The 17,951-nt window shown below is 39.3% G+C and overlaps 1 protein-coding gene across 3 annotated transcripts in view; it reads left to right on the top strand.

Moving 5' to 3' along the window:
- ZNF112 (zinc finger protein 112) overlaps window positions 1-17,460 on the top strand; it is a 29,805-nt gene extending 12,345 nt beyond the window's left edge. The window contains exons 2-5 of one of the 3 annotated variants that reach the window (XM_063658091.1): window positions 1,037-1,085; window positions 3,765-3,888; window positions 7,352-7,447; window positions 14,079-17,460. In XM_063658091.1, the coding sequence (XP_063514161.1) occupies window positions 1,071-1,085; window positions 3,765-3,888; window positions 7,352-7,447; window positions 14,079-16,582 (2,739 nt within the window). In that variant the 5' untranslated portion in view covers window positions 1,037-1,070 and the 3' untranslated portion in view covers window positions 16,583-17,460. Of the gene's footprint in view, window positions 1-1,036; window positions 1,086-3,761; window positions 3,889-7,351; window positions 7,448-14,078 lie in introns of all 3 variants that reach the window. The other 2 variants (XM_054463591.2, XM_054463592.2) reach the window with 2 other exon arrangements.
- The last annotated feature ends 491 nt before the right edge of the window (window positions 17,461-17,951 follow it).

Raw genomic sequence — 17,951 nt, 5'->3', positions numbered from 1 at the left:
AGAACAGTAAGTAAAGTAACAAACCTTGAGGAAGAACCATGAAATTAGACTCCTGGTGTCCAGTCCTCCCCAGGGTCAAGCACTGAGCTGCTTTTCACAGAGGAGCACACGCAGCCCCACAAACAACCCTGCAGGCTAGGTGTTCTCATCACCAATGAGATTTTGTCATATCTAGACAGAGGATCACATTTTTGTTTAACATGAGAAATGTAGTAGTCTCACAGGTTTCATTAATCTTTTGTTGTACCCTGTGGGAAGAGGGATGTACCACTGAACTTCCCCTGAGCTCAGGAAGAATATTTACTAGCCACTGTATTTTTCATAAGGGTGGTCTCGATGTATATAGTATATACCGTGGCAACAAATAAAAGTAAGAAGCCAGAGCTACAGACATTCCGAAGTTAAGGGTGACTTTCCAGGGACAGAGCAGTAACCTCTGCTGTCCAAATGTCTTACAAAATACATTTGCCAGGGCAATTTTGTGATGCAGAATGCTATCTGCATCTCTATAGTTGCGAGGAAATAGAGACCCCAGGTGTAGTTATAATAGGTTTCCTCTATGCGCACAGATAATCCTAATAACAATCATATATTGTTGGCACTGTATGGTCTGGATTTTGCAGATGACAGAACTGAAACATTAGAAAGGTTCATGAATTTAACCATGGTTACTCAGCAAGTATATAGTAGCACCAGGTTTTGAACATAGACATTTTGTCCCCAGAGTCCACTTTTAACCAGTACATGACATGCCACTACTTCTCCTTTCCCACCTCTCCCAGAATCAGAATGAGCAGGCTGGGAGCTGTAAGGCATGTGAGGCTACTGGGTACAGCTGTGCAGGTTGCTCCATGCATGCTGGCACCCTGCCAGGAGAGCCAAGTGGTAGCTGGAATCCAACCCATGCTACGTGCCCCTTAACATAGGTGTGTGGCCACATCTGCTGGGGGAAGGGACACCTTTTTCTAATTTGCACAAAGATACATTTCCCTTTTAATCATGGCTTCTTTCGTATTACCCTGTTCTGCCTTCTCAGGTCTCTACCTTTCTCTAGAAAAAGAAAGAGAAAAATGACCAAATTCCAGGTGAGCTGGTTTTCATTTCTGCCATTTTACATGTGACCTCATTTTGCAGTGAGTGGACACATCTTTTTCCCCCTTCTTTGCCCAGGGTAAAAAATGACAACAGACATTTAGTATCATTTATGTATCAGGCTCTTGCTTTTTGTTTTTGTCCTTTTCTAAAATTTCCTTTTAGTTGTAAATGTGTTTTATTATTTATTTCATAAATAATAGTACAAAAAAGAATAGAAATTTTAAAATCCTACACCTTATTACCCTACTTACGAATCTGTTTTTGTCCATGGTCATTTTTTTTAATGTAACTGTTTTTGCATTAATATATAACAATTTTGAATTTTTATCTGCTTAATTTTTAGCAGTTAATTTTTATCATCTAATATTATTGATGTAAACTGTTGTTATCCCTCTCCCCCTTTTATTTTTATTTTTATTTTTCTTTCTTTTTTTTTTTTTTTTTGAGGTGGAGTCTTGCTCTGTCACCCTCCACCTCCTGGATTCCAGCAATTCTCTGCCTCAGCCTCCCGAGTAGCGGGGGTTACAGGTGCCTGCCACCACACTGAGCTAATTTTTTGTATTTTTAGTAGAGACGGGGTTTCACCATCTTGGCCAGGCTGGTCCTGAACTCCTGACCTCGTGATCCACACGCCTCAGCCTCCCAAAGTGCTGGGATTACAGGCGTGAGCCACCGTGCCCGGCCCTTTTCTTTAAATTATTTCCAACTCACAAGCTTTTAAGTTCCTGAGGATTCTTGCAGTTTTACATTGCAGTATCAGTTTTCCTACAAATAATCTTGACTCAAAAACCAGTCTGAGGGAATTTTGATATTATTTGTCCATAATGTTCTAGAGACTCAAAACTAAAAATATTTTCTCCAAAGTGATGTCTCAGGTGGAATACATAAAATGTGGTTTTTTCTAACAAGATTATATTGAAGCTACGGTTGGGGGAAAAATAGATGTTTTTGTACAAGAAGAGCTAGATTCTTCTTAGTACCTATAGCTATGTGTTTATCTATATATGTTTATATGTCTGTGTGTGTTTCATTATTCATGTATTAATTTTATTAGAGTAATACAGGTACTTAGTTTAAAGTTTTTAGTCATACCATAGGATATATAGGCACTTTGCATCTGTCACACTATTCATGGCCCCAGATGACTGTTGGAGGGGGACTGTAGAGTCATTTGCACTGTTACCTTGAAGATAAGAGGTTCATGTTCATACAGGAAGATAAGCATTGGGCCAACTCTAAAGCCTTTGCCTTCTGGGTCAAGAGTTTCAGGCATATCACTTGGGTGAAAAGACTTACAAAAAAGCAGAGCAAACCAAAGCTGAGTTCTGCATTCAGAGCTGAAGTTGTTATGCTCAGAACTGCAGCCAGAAGAAATATGAGACTGAACAGTTGTTCATTTAAAAATTTAAAATTATCCTACAGCAAAAAGTTACAAGACAGCAGAGTGGAATGAAAATATTTACAATGTCCATGGAAGAAAATACCTCAGTGTCCCCCAAATGAATTATTATTACAAAACAAGAAATAGAGATGAACAGCAAATGTGTGCAAAGAGAATGAACTTTATTACTAATAAGTTTGTGAGAATTTTTTTAATAGCTGGTTTTTACTTCCCAAATTTACCTGTGAGATTATGAAAGATTTTTTTGAAAAGCTTTCATATCCAGTGTTGACTAGGATTTATACTTTCTTGGAAGAAGGCTAAGATGGAAGGCAAAAGTCTGTTTTGGGAAAACACCTGCCATTATGATTTCAGAACTTTAAAGGTCATTATTCTTCAGCATTGCCATTTTTACTTTTTGGTATTTATTTTGAGGAGATAATCAACAGAATTCCAGAGGCTAACGTCAATGCAAAAGATTGTTTTTGCAACATTGTTCGTATAGGTAACCTCAAACTAAGTGTGCATTAGTTGGATCAAATCATTATATTCTAGACCATTAGTTCTCTGAATTACTTTTGCAGCCCAGAAATGGGATAGAAGATATGATGAAAATATTAATAATGTAGCTAACATTTGTTGGGTACTTACTGTGTGCCAGGCACTGTTTTTCAGTGCTTTACATGTGGTCACTCATTTTATTACTAGGACTCTATGGTATAAGTTTCACCATACAAATGAGAAGATAGGAAACTTGTCCAAGATCATAGAGCTAGCATTGGGCAGAGCTCCCAGATCCAGACACAGGCAGTCAGGCTCCAGAGCTGTGCCCATCACTGTAACAGTCTCCAGATGAGCACAGAGGATGAGCTACATATTTGAGCAGTAAGGATAACTGATACCCTGTAAATCTGACAAATTAAATAAATGATGTGTGTGTGTGTAAATGAGGAGAAACAGGTAGCATCAGTCACTGTTAGAACTAAAGCTTTTGTGGAGCAAATGACATTATTAATACAATTTAAAATATTGGTAACCTAGGGTGCAACAGAATTACAGAGGCTTTCTTATAAGTGCTAACAAAAGGAAGTAATTTCAAAGTGCAAGGATTTCTTTTCTTGCAGCCCTTTTGGTGAATGGTATTAGCATTACAGAAGGCAAACAGAAGAGAACTATGTAAATTTGACTCAAGTTGCCCAGACTCCAGAACAGCTTCCAATCCTTTACACCTTCTCAGCACTGCCCTTCTTCTGTAAATTTAGTGTGCGTGTGTTTGGCATTGTAGGAGATGGTGACGTTCAAGGACGTTGCTGTGGTCTTCACCGAGGAGGAGCTGGGGCTGCTGGACTCTGTCCAGAGGAAGCTGTACCGAGATGTGATGCTGGAGAACTTCAGGAACCTGCTCTTAGTAGGTGAGGATAGGTGCCCTTAGTTACTCAACGGCAGCCTCCTGGGGTGTCTTTGTGTGCTCAATTGTTAGAAACTCTGAAGCCCCTGAAATTATTCTCTGAGATTGGGTGCCCAAAAGTCCTAATAATCCCTGTGCAACACAGACAAGATGTTTCTGATGGTTTTGTCCAGTCTATCCTTGGAATAGTAAATATGGTCCTGCTTCATTTATTTGCCATCAAACAGTTTAGTAAGTTGTTCCAGGTTGGTAAATTTATTTTTCAGGGCACCAGTAATTGTTGATGAACTTGACTTTTTAGAGGGTTTTTTTAAAAAAACAATATATTTGTAAATAACTTTAAACTCATAGAAAACTTACAAAAGGACAAGAACACCCATAGAGATTCACTGAGATTCTACGTAGATTCACCTCTAATAACATTTTGCCCTATTTGCTCTATCATTTATGGTCATGTTCTTTCCCTCTCCATACATACTTATGTATGTATATGAAAAAATATATATAGTCATAATATCTTTTTCTGAACCACTTGAGGGTAAGTTAATACACCATGGCCGTTTTTCTCTAAATACTTCAGTGTATATGCAGAGTTCAGGAGTCCCCAGGTTCACTCTCACCTCTGATACCAATTGCAAGATTAGGAGTCCCCAAGACCTAAGAGTACTGAGCCCCACACTCAGGCTCAATAATTCACTAGAAGGACTCACAGAACTCACTGAAAGCAGTTGTCTTCACAGTTAATGATTCATTACAGGGAAAGGAATCAGATTAAAGTCAGCCTAGGGAAGAGGCCCAGGAGGCAGAGTCCAGGAGTGTTCCAGGTGTCAGCTTCCACTTGTCATCTTCAGTGGAGTTGTAGACAGCACTGACTCTTCCCAGCAGTGAAGTGTGACAATACATAAGGAGCATTGCCAGCCAGAGAGGCTCATTCGAGCCTTGGTGTCCAGAGTTTTTACTGGAGCTTAGTTACCTAGATATGATTGACCACCTGGGTGGCTGGTCTTAGATTCCAGTTTCTCCAGAGGTTAACCTAATACCACGTGGCTCAAAGCCCCCACTATAAATCACATTGTTTAACTATCTGGTGTGTGGCCCAAGGCTTCTGGGTAAACAAAAGACACTCTAATCGGGCAGGATATTCCAGGGACTTAGCAATTACCTTCTCCAGAAACCAAAGGCAAAATCCAGATCTCTCTTTAAACAAGACTAATTCTTTCCTTTACTGCACAGTCTGTTTTATAAAAAGAGGAATATTCTCTTACCTATTCTCAGGACAGATATAATGTTTTTATCTTATCTATCATTTATGCTGTAATTTTATCCATAAAGCCAATTTTATATATATTTTTTTCTTTTGAGACAGAGTCTCACTCTGTTGCCCAGGCTGGAGTGCAGTGGTACAATCTCAGCTCACTGAATCCTCTGCCTCCCAGGTTCAAGTGATTCTCGTGCCTCAGCCACCTGTACCTGAGATTACAGGCATCTACCACCACGCCCAGCTAATTTTTATATTTTTATTAGAGATGAGGTTTCACCATGTTGGCCACGCTGGTCTCAAACTGGCCTCAGGTGATCCACCTGCCTCAGCCTCCCAAAGTGCTGGGATTACAGGCATGAGTCACCGCGACCAGCCTAATTTTATTCTTTAAAGCATATTTTTCTCCCTCCACAGCAGGATCTAGAGTCTAGTATAGTTGTTCTGTCTCTTTAGCCTTCTTTAATTTAGAACATTTCCACAGCATTTCTTTTTCATTTATGACAGTAACATTTTTAAAGAACACTATCACCTCTTCCCTTATTTTTAACAGAACATTCCTAATGATTCCACAAAATTAGATTCAGATGATCCATGCAGCAGGAACACTACGTAGGTAGAGTGTGCGCTTTTGAGGGAATCACATCTGGAGGCACATGAAGTCATCTGTCCCTCAAAGGTGGTGTTAACTTTGATTACCCAGTCACGATGTTATGCAGTTTCCCCACTATATAATTACTGCTTTTTTCCCCATTTGTAATCATAGGGTAACACAAGTATTTTCCTGTAGATTAAGCACCTGGTGATGATCTTGCCTTATCTGGTCCTTACCATGACAGTTACAAAATGATGATTTTTCTAACTTTACCTCCTTCACATTTAGCAGTCAGCACCTGGCATAAACTTGCAGTCAACAAGAGCCCCCCACTTCTCAAGCATCAATTCAATGTTATTTGTAGGGATTTGTGAAATTTTTTAAAGGTTTATAGTTTATTACTGTAATTTTTTAGATGTTAAAATTGTCCCAAGTTTGGCCTCTTTAAGCTGGCTCCTGTGACCTTGTAACATGTCCCCAATTTTTTTTTTGAGAACTTTCTTACTTTATTGGCAGAGCACAATATTTTGTGCTCATCTTTACTTTGCCTTGGCTCTGGAATTATCCTTTTTTTTTTTTTTTTACTGGGAAATGGTATTTAATGCCAAAGTCTGGATGCTAGGTATGGTCACTGTAGTATCTATGTTTCTTTGTCTCAGGACATAGAGCTAGGGTGTCTGTGTGTGTCTGTGTGTCTGTGTATGTGTGTGTATGTATATACACACACATACACACACATATAAATATGTATACATATGAATAGATGTTCAGTTTATTTCAAAAGAAATGTTCATTACAATTATACTGAAATGCCATTTCTTCCCATGAAATTGGCAAAAATTCAAAAACGTAACACTACATTTTTTGGCAAAGCTGTGGGGAATGAAGAACATTCATGCATTGAAAGGAAGAACGCAAAATGATACAACCCTTAGGGAGGGGAAGTTGACAATATCTAACAAAGCTAGGTATTTACCCTTCCCCAGCAACCCGTTTCTAGGGATTTTCCCTAAAAATAGCCATGTCCAGAAGAATATTAATAGTATACTACAATGCATGTAAGAAATAAGGTAAATAAGTAAATAGACAGTGTGTGGGTACAGACATATATATATACTTATTTTTAAAAGAAGAAACACAAGAAGGAAGGTTTAATCAAAATAATGGTCAGGCGTGGTGGCTCACATCTGTAATCTCAGCACTTTGGGAGGCCGAGGCAAGAGGATTGCTTGAACCTGGGAGTTCAAGACCAACCTGGGCAACATAGGGAGACCCTGTCTCTACAAAAAATTTAGCTGGGCATAATGATGCACACCCCTGGTCCCAGCTACTCTGGAGGCCCAGGTGGGAGGATTGCTTGAGCCCAGGAGGTTGAGGCTGCAGTTGTAGTGAGCCATGATCATGCCACTGCATGCTGGCACAGGCAGAAGAGTGACAGCCTATTTCAAAAAAAAAGAAAACCATGAAGTTAGTTTCTTATAGTGAGTGGAAGGTAACAGGGTGGAAGGGATGTGGGAGAGAGTCACACTTGTCTGTGTATACCTTTTTGTCTAGTTTTGACCAATTGAATGTCATCAAACTTAAAAACTTTTGCTCTCCTTTCCTTCTTTACAGCACATCAGCCCTTCAAGCCAGACCTAATATCCCAGCTGGAGAGAGAAGAAAAGCTTTTGATGGTGGAGACAGAAACCCCAAGAGATGGATGTTCAGGTGAGAACTGTGCTGCAGGAACACAGCAGCCAGAGAGCCCCTTCTAGAACATGAGTCAGAACACATCACTTCTCTGTTTAAGCTTTCCTGTGGCTCCTCATTTCACACATAGTAAGTTTAAAGTACTTAAAGTGGTCTATTAGGTCTTAAGGTATCTGTCCCCTCAACCTCTTCTCACTTTCCATATTCACCTACTATTGTTTGTTTTTGCTCATTCAGTCTGTTTCAGAGGCACTGCCCCATGATTGCCCCCTCAGACCTCTCAATTATGCTTCTGTGTCAATTTCCTTGACTTGCTTTTCTCTCTGAATGAATTGGGTAATAGATGCATGATCTTTGCTCTCTTCAATTCACCCTGAGGCAGCTAATAGGTGTAGAATAAATCTGTGTAATTGAAGGATATTCTAGAATACTGTTTCTCATCTGATGGATGCCTGTTTTAACTGCTTAGCTGTCCTTGGGTATTCATAGATGGGTAGCCATTAATCCTAAAAGATAAGAATAGCCAATCAGCTAAAGTATCAGAAATGACCAATGCCAACATTATAACTGGTCTTCCTCATGCAGCATTTTCAAGTGAGACACCCTTGTATTCATATGTCCAGCTTCTTATCCTCCCATTCTGTCCCATACTCTCGCACCCAACAATCTCTTGACATAGCCACAGTCTTAAAGTAGAATTTTCAAATTGGACATTTATGTGAATCCAAACATTTTGATAGTTTCTTGAGTCCTCAAGACTGACATCAAAAGCCACCGTCGCAACTGTGTAGCTAAGGAGGCTGCTGGATAAGAAGAAAGAGTCAACAGAAAATTCAAAACAAATTAACTCACTTCTCTAATGGTTTGTTTCCATCTTGGTTAAGATTCAGGGTCCTACATGGTCCCCTTGAGAGTAGGAGTTAAACTTTTTCTCTAAAGGTCCCAGTAGTAAATACTTCAGATTTTCCTGGCCACATGTGCTTTTTGTCACAGTCTTTGTTTTTCTTACACCACTTTAAAAATGTAGAAAGCATTCTTGGCTCCTGGGTTGTACAAAAACAGGCCGAGGCCATGCTGTGCCAGTCTACTTTCCTGATACTGTCAGCTGGAACATAATGTCACCTTTTAAAATACCTTAATTTTTTTTACCTATACTAACATGATCATATACCTCATATTAATGTAAAAATGTGTTATGTACATTCTTATTTTTAATATACTAATTTTTCTTCTTTGCCGTTACCTTGGGGAAATTCCTCCCAGTCTAAGATTATAACTCTTGTTTTTGTAATGGATGCATAATATTCTAATAAACAAGCTAGTTACTTCCAAGATACAATGGGGGTACAGCCTTTGGGTAAGTGCCCCCATTCTGCAAGGGAGAAATCAGGCAAAACAAAGGGGCTACAGGCGTGAAACCCAGCAGGGCCAGTCATTATATCTCAGAGTTCCAAAATAATCTCCTTTGACTCCATGTCTCACATCCAGGTCATGATGATGCAAGGGATGAGCTCCTAAGGCCTTGGGCATCACTGCCTCTGTGGCTCTGCAGGGTATAGCCCACTTGGCTATTTTCATGAGCTGGCGTTGAGTGCCTGCATCTTTTCCAGGCACATGGTGCAAGCTGTTGGTGGGTCTGGGGTCTGGAGGACAGTGGCCCTCTTCTCACAGCTCCACTAAGCAGTGCCTCAGTGGAGACTCTGGGGGCTCCAAACCCACGTTTCCCCCTCCATTGACCTAGTAGAGGTTCTCCATGAGGGCTCCACCCCTGCAGCAGACTTCTGCCTGGACATCCAGGTGTTTCTATAAATCCTCTGAAATCTGGGCAGAGGTTCCGAAGCCTCAGCTCTTGCCTTCTGCACACCCACAGGCCCAACAGCACATGGAAGCTGCCAAGGCTTGGGGTTTGCACCCTCTGAAGCAATGGCCTGAGCTATACCTTGGCCCCTTTTAGCCATGGCTGGAACTGGAGCAGCTATAATGCAGGGTGCCATGTCCTTCAGCTGTAGAAAACAGGAGGGTCCTGGGCCTGGGCCACAGAACTATTTTTCCCTCCTAGGCCTTCAGGCCTGTGGTAGGAGGGACTGCCATGACTGGCTCTGAAATGCCCTGGAGGCATTTTCCCCATTGTCTTGGCTATTAACATTCAGCTCCTCTTTACTTAGGCAAATTTCTGCAGCCTTGAATTTCTCCCCAGAAAATTGGTTTTTCTTTTCTACCACATGATCAGGCTGCAAATTTTTCAAATTTTTATGCTCTGCTTCTTTTTTAAATTAAGTTCCAGTTTCAGATAATCTCTTTGCCCATGAATATGAGCATATGCTGTTAGAAGCAGCCAGACCACATCTTGAATGCTTTGCTGCTTAGAAATTTCTTCCACCAGATAACCTAAATCATCCCTATCAAGTTCAAAGTTCCACAGATCTTTGGAGCAGGGGCATAATGCCGCCAGTCTCTTTGCTAAAGCATAGCACCAATGTTGGGAAAATGTATAAATGTATTTACAAACCTAAATGTATCTAAATATATCACCAGTTCCAGTCCCCAATAACTTCCTCATCTCCATCTGAGACCACCTCAGCCTGGACTCCACTGTCCATATCACTATCCGTATTTTGTTCAAAACCATGTAACAAGTCTCTAGGAGGTTCCAAACTTTCCCTCATCTTCCTATCTTCTTCTGAACCCTCCAAATTATTACAACCTCTGCCCATTACCTATTTCCAAAGTGACTTCCACATTTTCAGGTATCTTTATAGCAATACCCCACTTTTCTGGTACCAATTTTCTTAATTCATCCATTCTCCCATTGCTGTAAAGAACTACCTGAGACTGGGTAATTTATAAAGAAAAGAGGTTTAATTGACTCATGGTTCCATAGGCTGTACAGGAAGCATGGCTGGGGAGGCCTCAGGAAACTTATAATTATGGTGGACGGTGAAGGGGAAGGAGGCATGTTTTACATGGCAGAGAAAGAGGAAGAGAAAGATGGCAGGGAGTGCTACACGCTTTCAAACAACCAGATCTCTTGAGAACTCTATCATGAGACAGCACTTGGGGGATGGTGCTAAACCATTAGAAAGCACCCCCATGATCCAATCACCTCCTACCAGGCCTCAACTCCAACATTGGGAATTACAATTCAACATGAGATTTGGGTGGGGACGCAGAGCGAAACCGTATCAGTGGTTAAGAAAGGAGTTAGCACAACAGCTTAAATATTTGTGATCAAAACATTGTCACCACTATACCTTGTATTGCCCACAAAAGTGCCCTAGTTTCTCTATCTAAAAGCAAAGTAAGAATGGAAGGTGATCTTAGCCTGGGTTACCTGAGCTGATGTTCTCGCTTAGCTTTTATTAAAGAAGAAGAAGAAGAAGACAAAAACAAAGATTTTTTTTCTCTGAGTTCATTATAGCTAACTATTAAATTCAAAGGAATTACTTGTTTTTATGACAAATATAGCACCTTTGTTATTGAATTGATCAATTTGGGTTGCTTGAATGATTGACTTTCTCAAACTCTAAGTGCTAAAGCACGATTGCTATGAAGATGTAATAAATTCTCAACCTTCTTACCTCAAATGATGTCTTTGGCATCTTTTGTCATGCTTATTTTCTCCATCAAATAAAGTTCATTTATAAACTTAACACAATTTCTTATTACCACTCTACCATTGATATTGAAATAGAACTTAAATGTTGAGATATTTAAATAAAGTAATACGGTGTTTTGGTCTGTACCATTGACTAAAGGAAATTAATGTTGTTACATGTGTGGTCTTTTTTAGAAGAGTGTGAAACAAAGTGAAATGACCTTTTATTTTTTTTCTTCCTCTATATCCTTAACATTGCAAAACCCACTGCTCAGAGAGAAACTTTAATCTATTTGGTAGATTTTTATATCATGAATTATGTACTAATTTGCATTGAAACAGTTGCTTTGTAAGAAATTGGGTTTTGACTAACAAGGTGCTTTCATGTTCTCAAGCCACTACATCAGTCCCAAAAGACAAGACGTATTAAACTGTATCTTTATGGATGTACATTGAGTGTTTTTTATAATAGTAAAACAAAACTACAAGGATTATGATTAATCCTAGCTGGAAGCTCAAACTTCTCACATATAAGCTATATACTTTATCTGATATGCCTCCTATAATATATCCCTTCATTTCATCATTATATGATAAAATATCATTATAATAACTGAAAGCTTCACTTTTGAGAAGGCAAAGACATCAGTAAATGTGTTTTTAAAGTACCAAGATGCATACCTACTGATATACCTTGAAGTGTTATCCCACAATCATTGTGCTGCCCCAGAGCCTAGTGACACAGATTCATCAGTGTGGCCTTCTCTTTTTTCCTTTTTTAAAAGTTGGGATAGGGTAGGGCTTACGAGTAAGATTTTTTTCAAGAAAAATTACACTATTTTGGGTTTTTTTGAGACAGAGTCTTGCCATGCTGCCCAGGCTGGAGTTGCAGTGGCTGTTCACAGGTGCGATTATATTAATAGGTCACTGCATCCTCAGATGCCTGGGCTCAAGCATTTCTCCTGCCTCAGCTTTCTGAGTAGCTGGGTCTACAGGATTGCACCACCATGCCTGGCTCACAGTTATACCATTTAAAAAGTTACTTTAAAAATGAGAAAGACTCAATCCACAGGCCCTGCCTATGGGTCTTTTTGATCTTACATTTTTATTTCATCCATAGTAGATTCTTGTGACCTTTGCTTTTCTCATCAGCAGTATCACTCTGAATTGTCGCCCTACCTCTCCTATAGCCTTTCAGCTTTCCAGCAAAGTTGCCACCATCACCAGTTCCTTTCCCATTTAAAAAGCTTCATTACATGCTCTTTTAGTTCTATGAGTGAGAGCAACTCAAACTGTGATTTATTCATCAATGTTTATTGAGCAACTACTGTTCACTTGGCAGTGAAAGGAATGCAGTGCACAAAACAGTGTTTGTTTTCATGGATAATACATTCCAGTGTGGAGAGGCAGACAAACACAAAGAAATAAGGCAGAATTATGTTTAAGGGTAATATTCATGAAAAAACATCCCTTTTACTGCTTTTCTTCTGGATATTATACAGACTTAATCTACTTCTAAGTGTTAGAGGAATGCATGTTATCAATTCAACCCTGTTTAACCAGTTGTCCTTAGGGAGGATATTTGTCACTAGTATATGAAGATCTGCTGTCTGCTTATAATCTGAGCTTTAATAACTAGGTAACTGTTTCTACCCAAATATCCTGTCTTCAACCCTTTCTGGTGCCTCAGATTTCCTAAACATTAACATAATTTTCCAGTAAAATGGCACAAGCAAAAGTCAGTATTCATTGAGTTTTGTTCATGGCTAATGAGCACCTCAGAGGACACCTACTACAGGTGCCATAATTTTTTTCTGATTTTTTTAGTTGAATTCTGTCACAGTCTTTCACATTTTGACCTACACCATGGCCATTGATAATTGTGAAATATCTTTTGAAAAGAGTTAAAATCTGTAATGGCCTACAGGGACTTAGAAGAGCTTATTATTCTCATGAGGATAAATAGCTCATTAGTGACAGGATATGTGATGCCTCAAACATAAGGTAAAGGTCTGTGTTTACCTTCTTCAGCATATCATTTAACGCACACAATACCCTTACAAATGAACAACACTCTCATGTTTATGTGCCAGACAAAAAAGAAAAACTTATTAGGACAAAAGGCGTTTGTCCATTTGCAACTATATTTTTTCGGATTTAAGAACATCCTCTTTTCCCCTTCAGATCTCCTGGAAACCCATGATTAATCCATGATAACATGTTTATGGTTGTGTTGTTTTGTTTTGTTTTGTTTCGTTTGAGACAGGATCTCTGTTGCCCAGGCTGGAGTGCAGTGGCATGATCTTAGCTCACTGCAACCTCCGCCTCATGGGTTCAAGTTATTCTCCTGCCTCAGCCTCCTCAGCAACTGGGACTACAGGTGTGTGCCACCATGCCTGGCTAATTTTTGTACTTTTAGTAGAGTTGGGGTTTCACCATGTTGGCCAGGCTAGTCTCAAACTCCTGACTTCAGGTGATCCACCCGACTTGGCCTCCCAAAGTGCTAGGGTTACAGGCGTCAGCCACCATGCCCAGCCATGTTTATGGTTTTACAAAGCCTTTTGAACACAGCCATCATGTTCAATGTCCAGGTCGTGCTGCAAAGTCCTGATTTTGAGGCATCAGATATCCTGAATTATGTAGATGCTATTTGTATGTAGGTTGAATATCCCTTCTCCAAAATGCTTGAGACCAGAAGTGTTTTGTATTTCAAATATTTTCAGATTTTAGAGTATTTGCATTATACTTACCAGTTGAGCATCCCTAATCAGAAATCTGAAATGCTCCAATGAGTATTTCCTTTGAACATCATGTAGAACATTTAAAAAGTTTTGGATTTTGGAGCATTTCAGATTTCAGATTTTTGGATCGAGAATACTCAACCTGTAACTGGTATAGCCAAAGAAGAGGTATTTTCTAAGTATTCTTAGAAATAGTGGCATGAATTTTCCTCTGGTTCATTCAAGTTTCATGTTATGACCTAAGTGTAAAATCTTCAAATCTCTTGAATAAATCATTCACTCGTGCACGTCTGAATTCTCTTTATCCTTATAGGAAGGAAGAATCAACAAAAGATGGAGAGTATTCAGGAAGTAACAGTAAGCTACCTTTCCCCCAGAGAGCTTTCCTCCCGTCAGACCTGGCAACAAAGTGCAGGTGGGTTAATCAGGTGTCAAGATTTCCTGAAAGTTTTTCAAGGGAAGAATTCTCAGTTGGAAGAACAAGGTAATTCCCTCTGCCAGGTTTGGGCAGGAATACCAGTTCAGATTTCTGAAGATGAGAACTATATATTGACTCATATAGGGAATGGCTCCAATTATATAAAAAGTCAAGAGTATCCATCTTGGAGGGAACATCATTCTTGGAGGAAAATGTATCTGAAAGAGTCACATAATTATCAGTGTAGATGTCAGCAAATTTCCACGAAAAATAATTTATGTAAGTGTGACAGTGTCAGTTGGCTCTTACATCACAATGGTAAACTGGAAGTACACAGAAAAGAAAACTACAGCTGCCATGACTGTGGAGAAGATATCATGAAGGTATCATTACTTAATCAGGATTCAATTCAAACAGAGGAGAAGCCCTATCCATGTACTGGGTATAGAAAAGCCTTCGGTAATGACTCCAGCTCTGAAGTTCATCAGCAGTTCCACTTGGAAGGGAAGCCCTATACATACAGTTCATGTGGAAAGGGCTGTAGTTATAGTTCACTTCTTCATATTCATCAAAATATTGAGAGAGAAGATGATATTGAGAATTCACATCTGAAATCCTATCAGAGAGTGCATACAGAGGAGAAACGATGCAAATGTGGTGAATATGGTGAGAACTTCAATCACTGTTCTCCTCTTAACTCTTATGAACTTATCCACACAGGTGAGATGTCCTATAGGCGCAACATTTATGAGAAAGCCTTCAGTCATAACTTAGACCTTAATAGTATTTTTAGGGTCCATACTAGGGATGAACCCCATGAATATGAGGAAAATGAGAATGTCTTTAATCAGAGTTCATGTCTTCAAGTCCATCAAAAAATCCACACTGAAGAGAAACTATACACAGATATAGAGTATGGAAAGAGTTTCATTTCTAGTTCAAATCTTGACATTCAACATAGGGTTCATATGGAAGAGAATTCCTGTAATTCTGAGGAGTGTGGTAATGGCTTCAGTCTGGCCTCACATTTTCAGGACCTTCAGATAGTCCACACTAAGGAACAACCATATAAACGCTATGTGTGTAGTAACAGCTTCAGCCATAATTTGTATCTTCAAGGTCATCCAAAAATTCACATTGGAGAGAAACCGCGTAAGGAGTGTGGGAATGGCTTCAACTGGAGCTCAAAACTTAAAGATCATCAGAGAGTCCACACTGGACAGAAGCCATACAAATGCAATATATGCGGCAAAGGTTTCAATCATAGATCAGTTCTGAATGTTCATCAGAGAGTCCACACAGGAGAGAAACCTTATAAATGTGAGGAATGTGATAAGGGATTCAGTCGGAGTTCATATCTTCAAGCCCATCAGAGAGTCCACACTGGAGAAAAACCTTATAAATGTGAGGAATGTGGGAAGGGGTTCAGTCGGAATTCATACCTTCAAGGCCATCAGAGAGTTCACACTGGAGAAAAACCATACAAGTGTGAGGAGTGTGGGAAGGGCTTCAGTCGGAGTTCACACCTTCAAGGCCATCAGAGAGTCCACACTGGAGAAAAACCATTCAAATGTGAGGAGTGTGGGAAGGGGTTCAGTTGGAGCTTTAATCTTCAAATTCATCAGAGGGTTCACACAGGAGAAAAACCCTATAAATGTGAAGAATGTGGCAAAGGCTTCAGTAAGGCCTCAACACTTTTGGCCCATCAGAGGGTCCACACGGGAGAGAAGCCATACCAATGTGATGAGTGTGGTAAGAGTTTCAGTCAGAGATCATACCTTCAGAGTCATCAGAGTGTCCATTCTGGAGAAAGACCATATGTATGTGAGGTATGTGGAAAGGGCTTCAGTCAGAGAGCATATCTTCAAGGTCATCAGAGAGTCCACACTAGAGTGAAACCGTATAAGTGTGAGATGTGTGGGAAAGGCTTTAGTCAGAGTTCACGCCTTGAAGCACATCGGAGGGTTCACACAGGAGGGAAACCATACAAATGTGAGGTGTGTACAAAGGGTTTCAGTGAGAGTTCACGCCTTCAAGCACACCAAAGGGTTCATGCAGAAGGGAGACCCTATAAATGTGAACAGTGTGGTAAGGGTTTCAGTGGGTATTCAAGTCTTCAAGCCCATCACAGAGTCCACACTGGGGAGAAACCATACAAATGTGAGGTATGTGGAAAGGGCTTCAGTCAGAGATCAAATCTTCAAGCTCACCAGAGAGTCCACACAGGAGAGAAACCATACAAATGTGATGCATGTGGTAAGGGTTTCCGTTGGAGCTCAGGTCTTCTCATTCATCAAAGAGTCCATAGTAGTGATAAATTCTATAAAAGCGAAGACTATGGTAAGGACTACCCTTCATCAGAGAATCTACACAGAAATGAAGATTCTGTTTTGTTTTGAAGTCCTCAAATGGGAGCTGAAATTTTCCAGTCATTAGAGTTCTTTCAGTAGAATAAGAATTTTTAAAAATTAAAATGTAAGGTTTCTGCCCAACTTCAACATTCATAATGGCCAGGAGACCACACAACGGAGACATTTAATGAGAGGGGTTTCACGAGGGATTTTGTTAGAACTTTAACATCAGTCATTGCACAGGAGCTAAGGCTTATAAAATGTGAGTATGGTCAGGAATTTAATAAAAGTACAGTGATGAGCATGCCTAAATCCATGTTCTCTAGAATGTAAGCTTGGTGAGAGAAGGGACTTTGTTCATTGCTAGTCTACAAAACTAAGACATTTCATAACTCAATGTAGGTGCTCAGTATTTTTTGCTAAATGACTAAAAGTATGTTAAGGTAAAAGGTTTGAAATTTTTAAGTGCATTTTTTAAAACTTAAAATGTATTTGGAGGAGAAATCCTGCAAGTAATCTTAATAAAATCATTTCAAGTAAATATTTGAAATGTAGGACAATAAGCATTATGATGATCTGAAATAACATTAATTTGGTTGTAACCCTATTGGGGTTAGTTCCCATTCTTTGTTCCATCTTGAGCAGAGATGTGCTGCATTTCTTAACATTTGGTCTCTATACATTATACCATCTGTTGAAGTTTAGCTTTGTGTGTGTGTATATGTACACACGTGTGCACTTTAAATATCAGTACAAACTGATAAACAATGTTTCTGGTTAACGTTGCAAAAATGGAACACTGTATTTTACATAATTGATTTTCTACTCCTGCCCTGTGAGTTAAGGCAGAGTTTTACTGTAATATTTGCAAGTATCCAAAATGGTTACTGATGACAAATACTTTTTAATAAATGTCAAAATCACAATACTTGGGGTTTTTTTATTCTCCATATTTCTCTAAAAGTCCATTTGATCTGACTGATTTCTAAATGTTGTAGCCTTTGTCCAATCCACACCTCCTTAACCAGGGTCAAGTTTGAAGGATTTTAATTTTGTCAAGTTTTCCATTCCCATACTTCTGCCACTCACACACAAAGAAAGGGGGAAAATCTTGAATTTTTCTAAGCATATTTATCAATGTATTGACTAGTAGGATAGGGTTGCCATTTATTTGCTAGTGTCTGTCTTCAAGAATGATGCATTTTGTTAGTGAAAGTGAAAAATACAAGCTTGTCGTTCTATATATATCAAAATACTTATCAAGCCCCCCATATATATCGGAATGTAAAATGTGCATACTGATCTGGAAATCATAGAAAAGTAATTTATAATTAAGCAATTTTAGCAGTAAGGAAGGATTTTACAATGATAGTAATGTTTTAAGCTGGAAGTAAATGTCCATCAATATGAATTTGGG

This window comes from Pongo pygmaeus, chromosome 20 (genome assembly GCF_028885625.2).
Source record: "Pongo pygmaeus isolate AG05252 chromosome 20, NHGRI_mPonPyg2-v2.0_pri, whole genome shotgun sequence".
NCBI lineage: Eukaryota > Metazoa > Chordata > Mammalia > Primates > Hominidae > Pongo > Pongo pygmaeus.
Note: the sequence above shows the minus strand (reverse complement) of the source record. Positions and strands in the feature narration are given on the sequence as shown.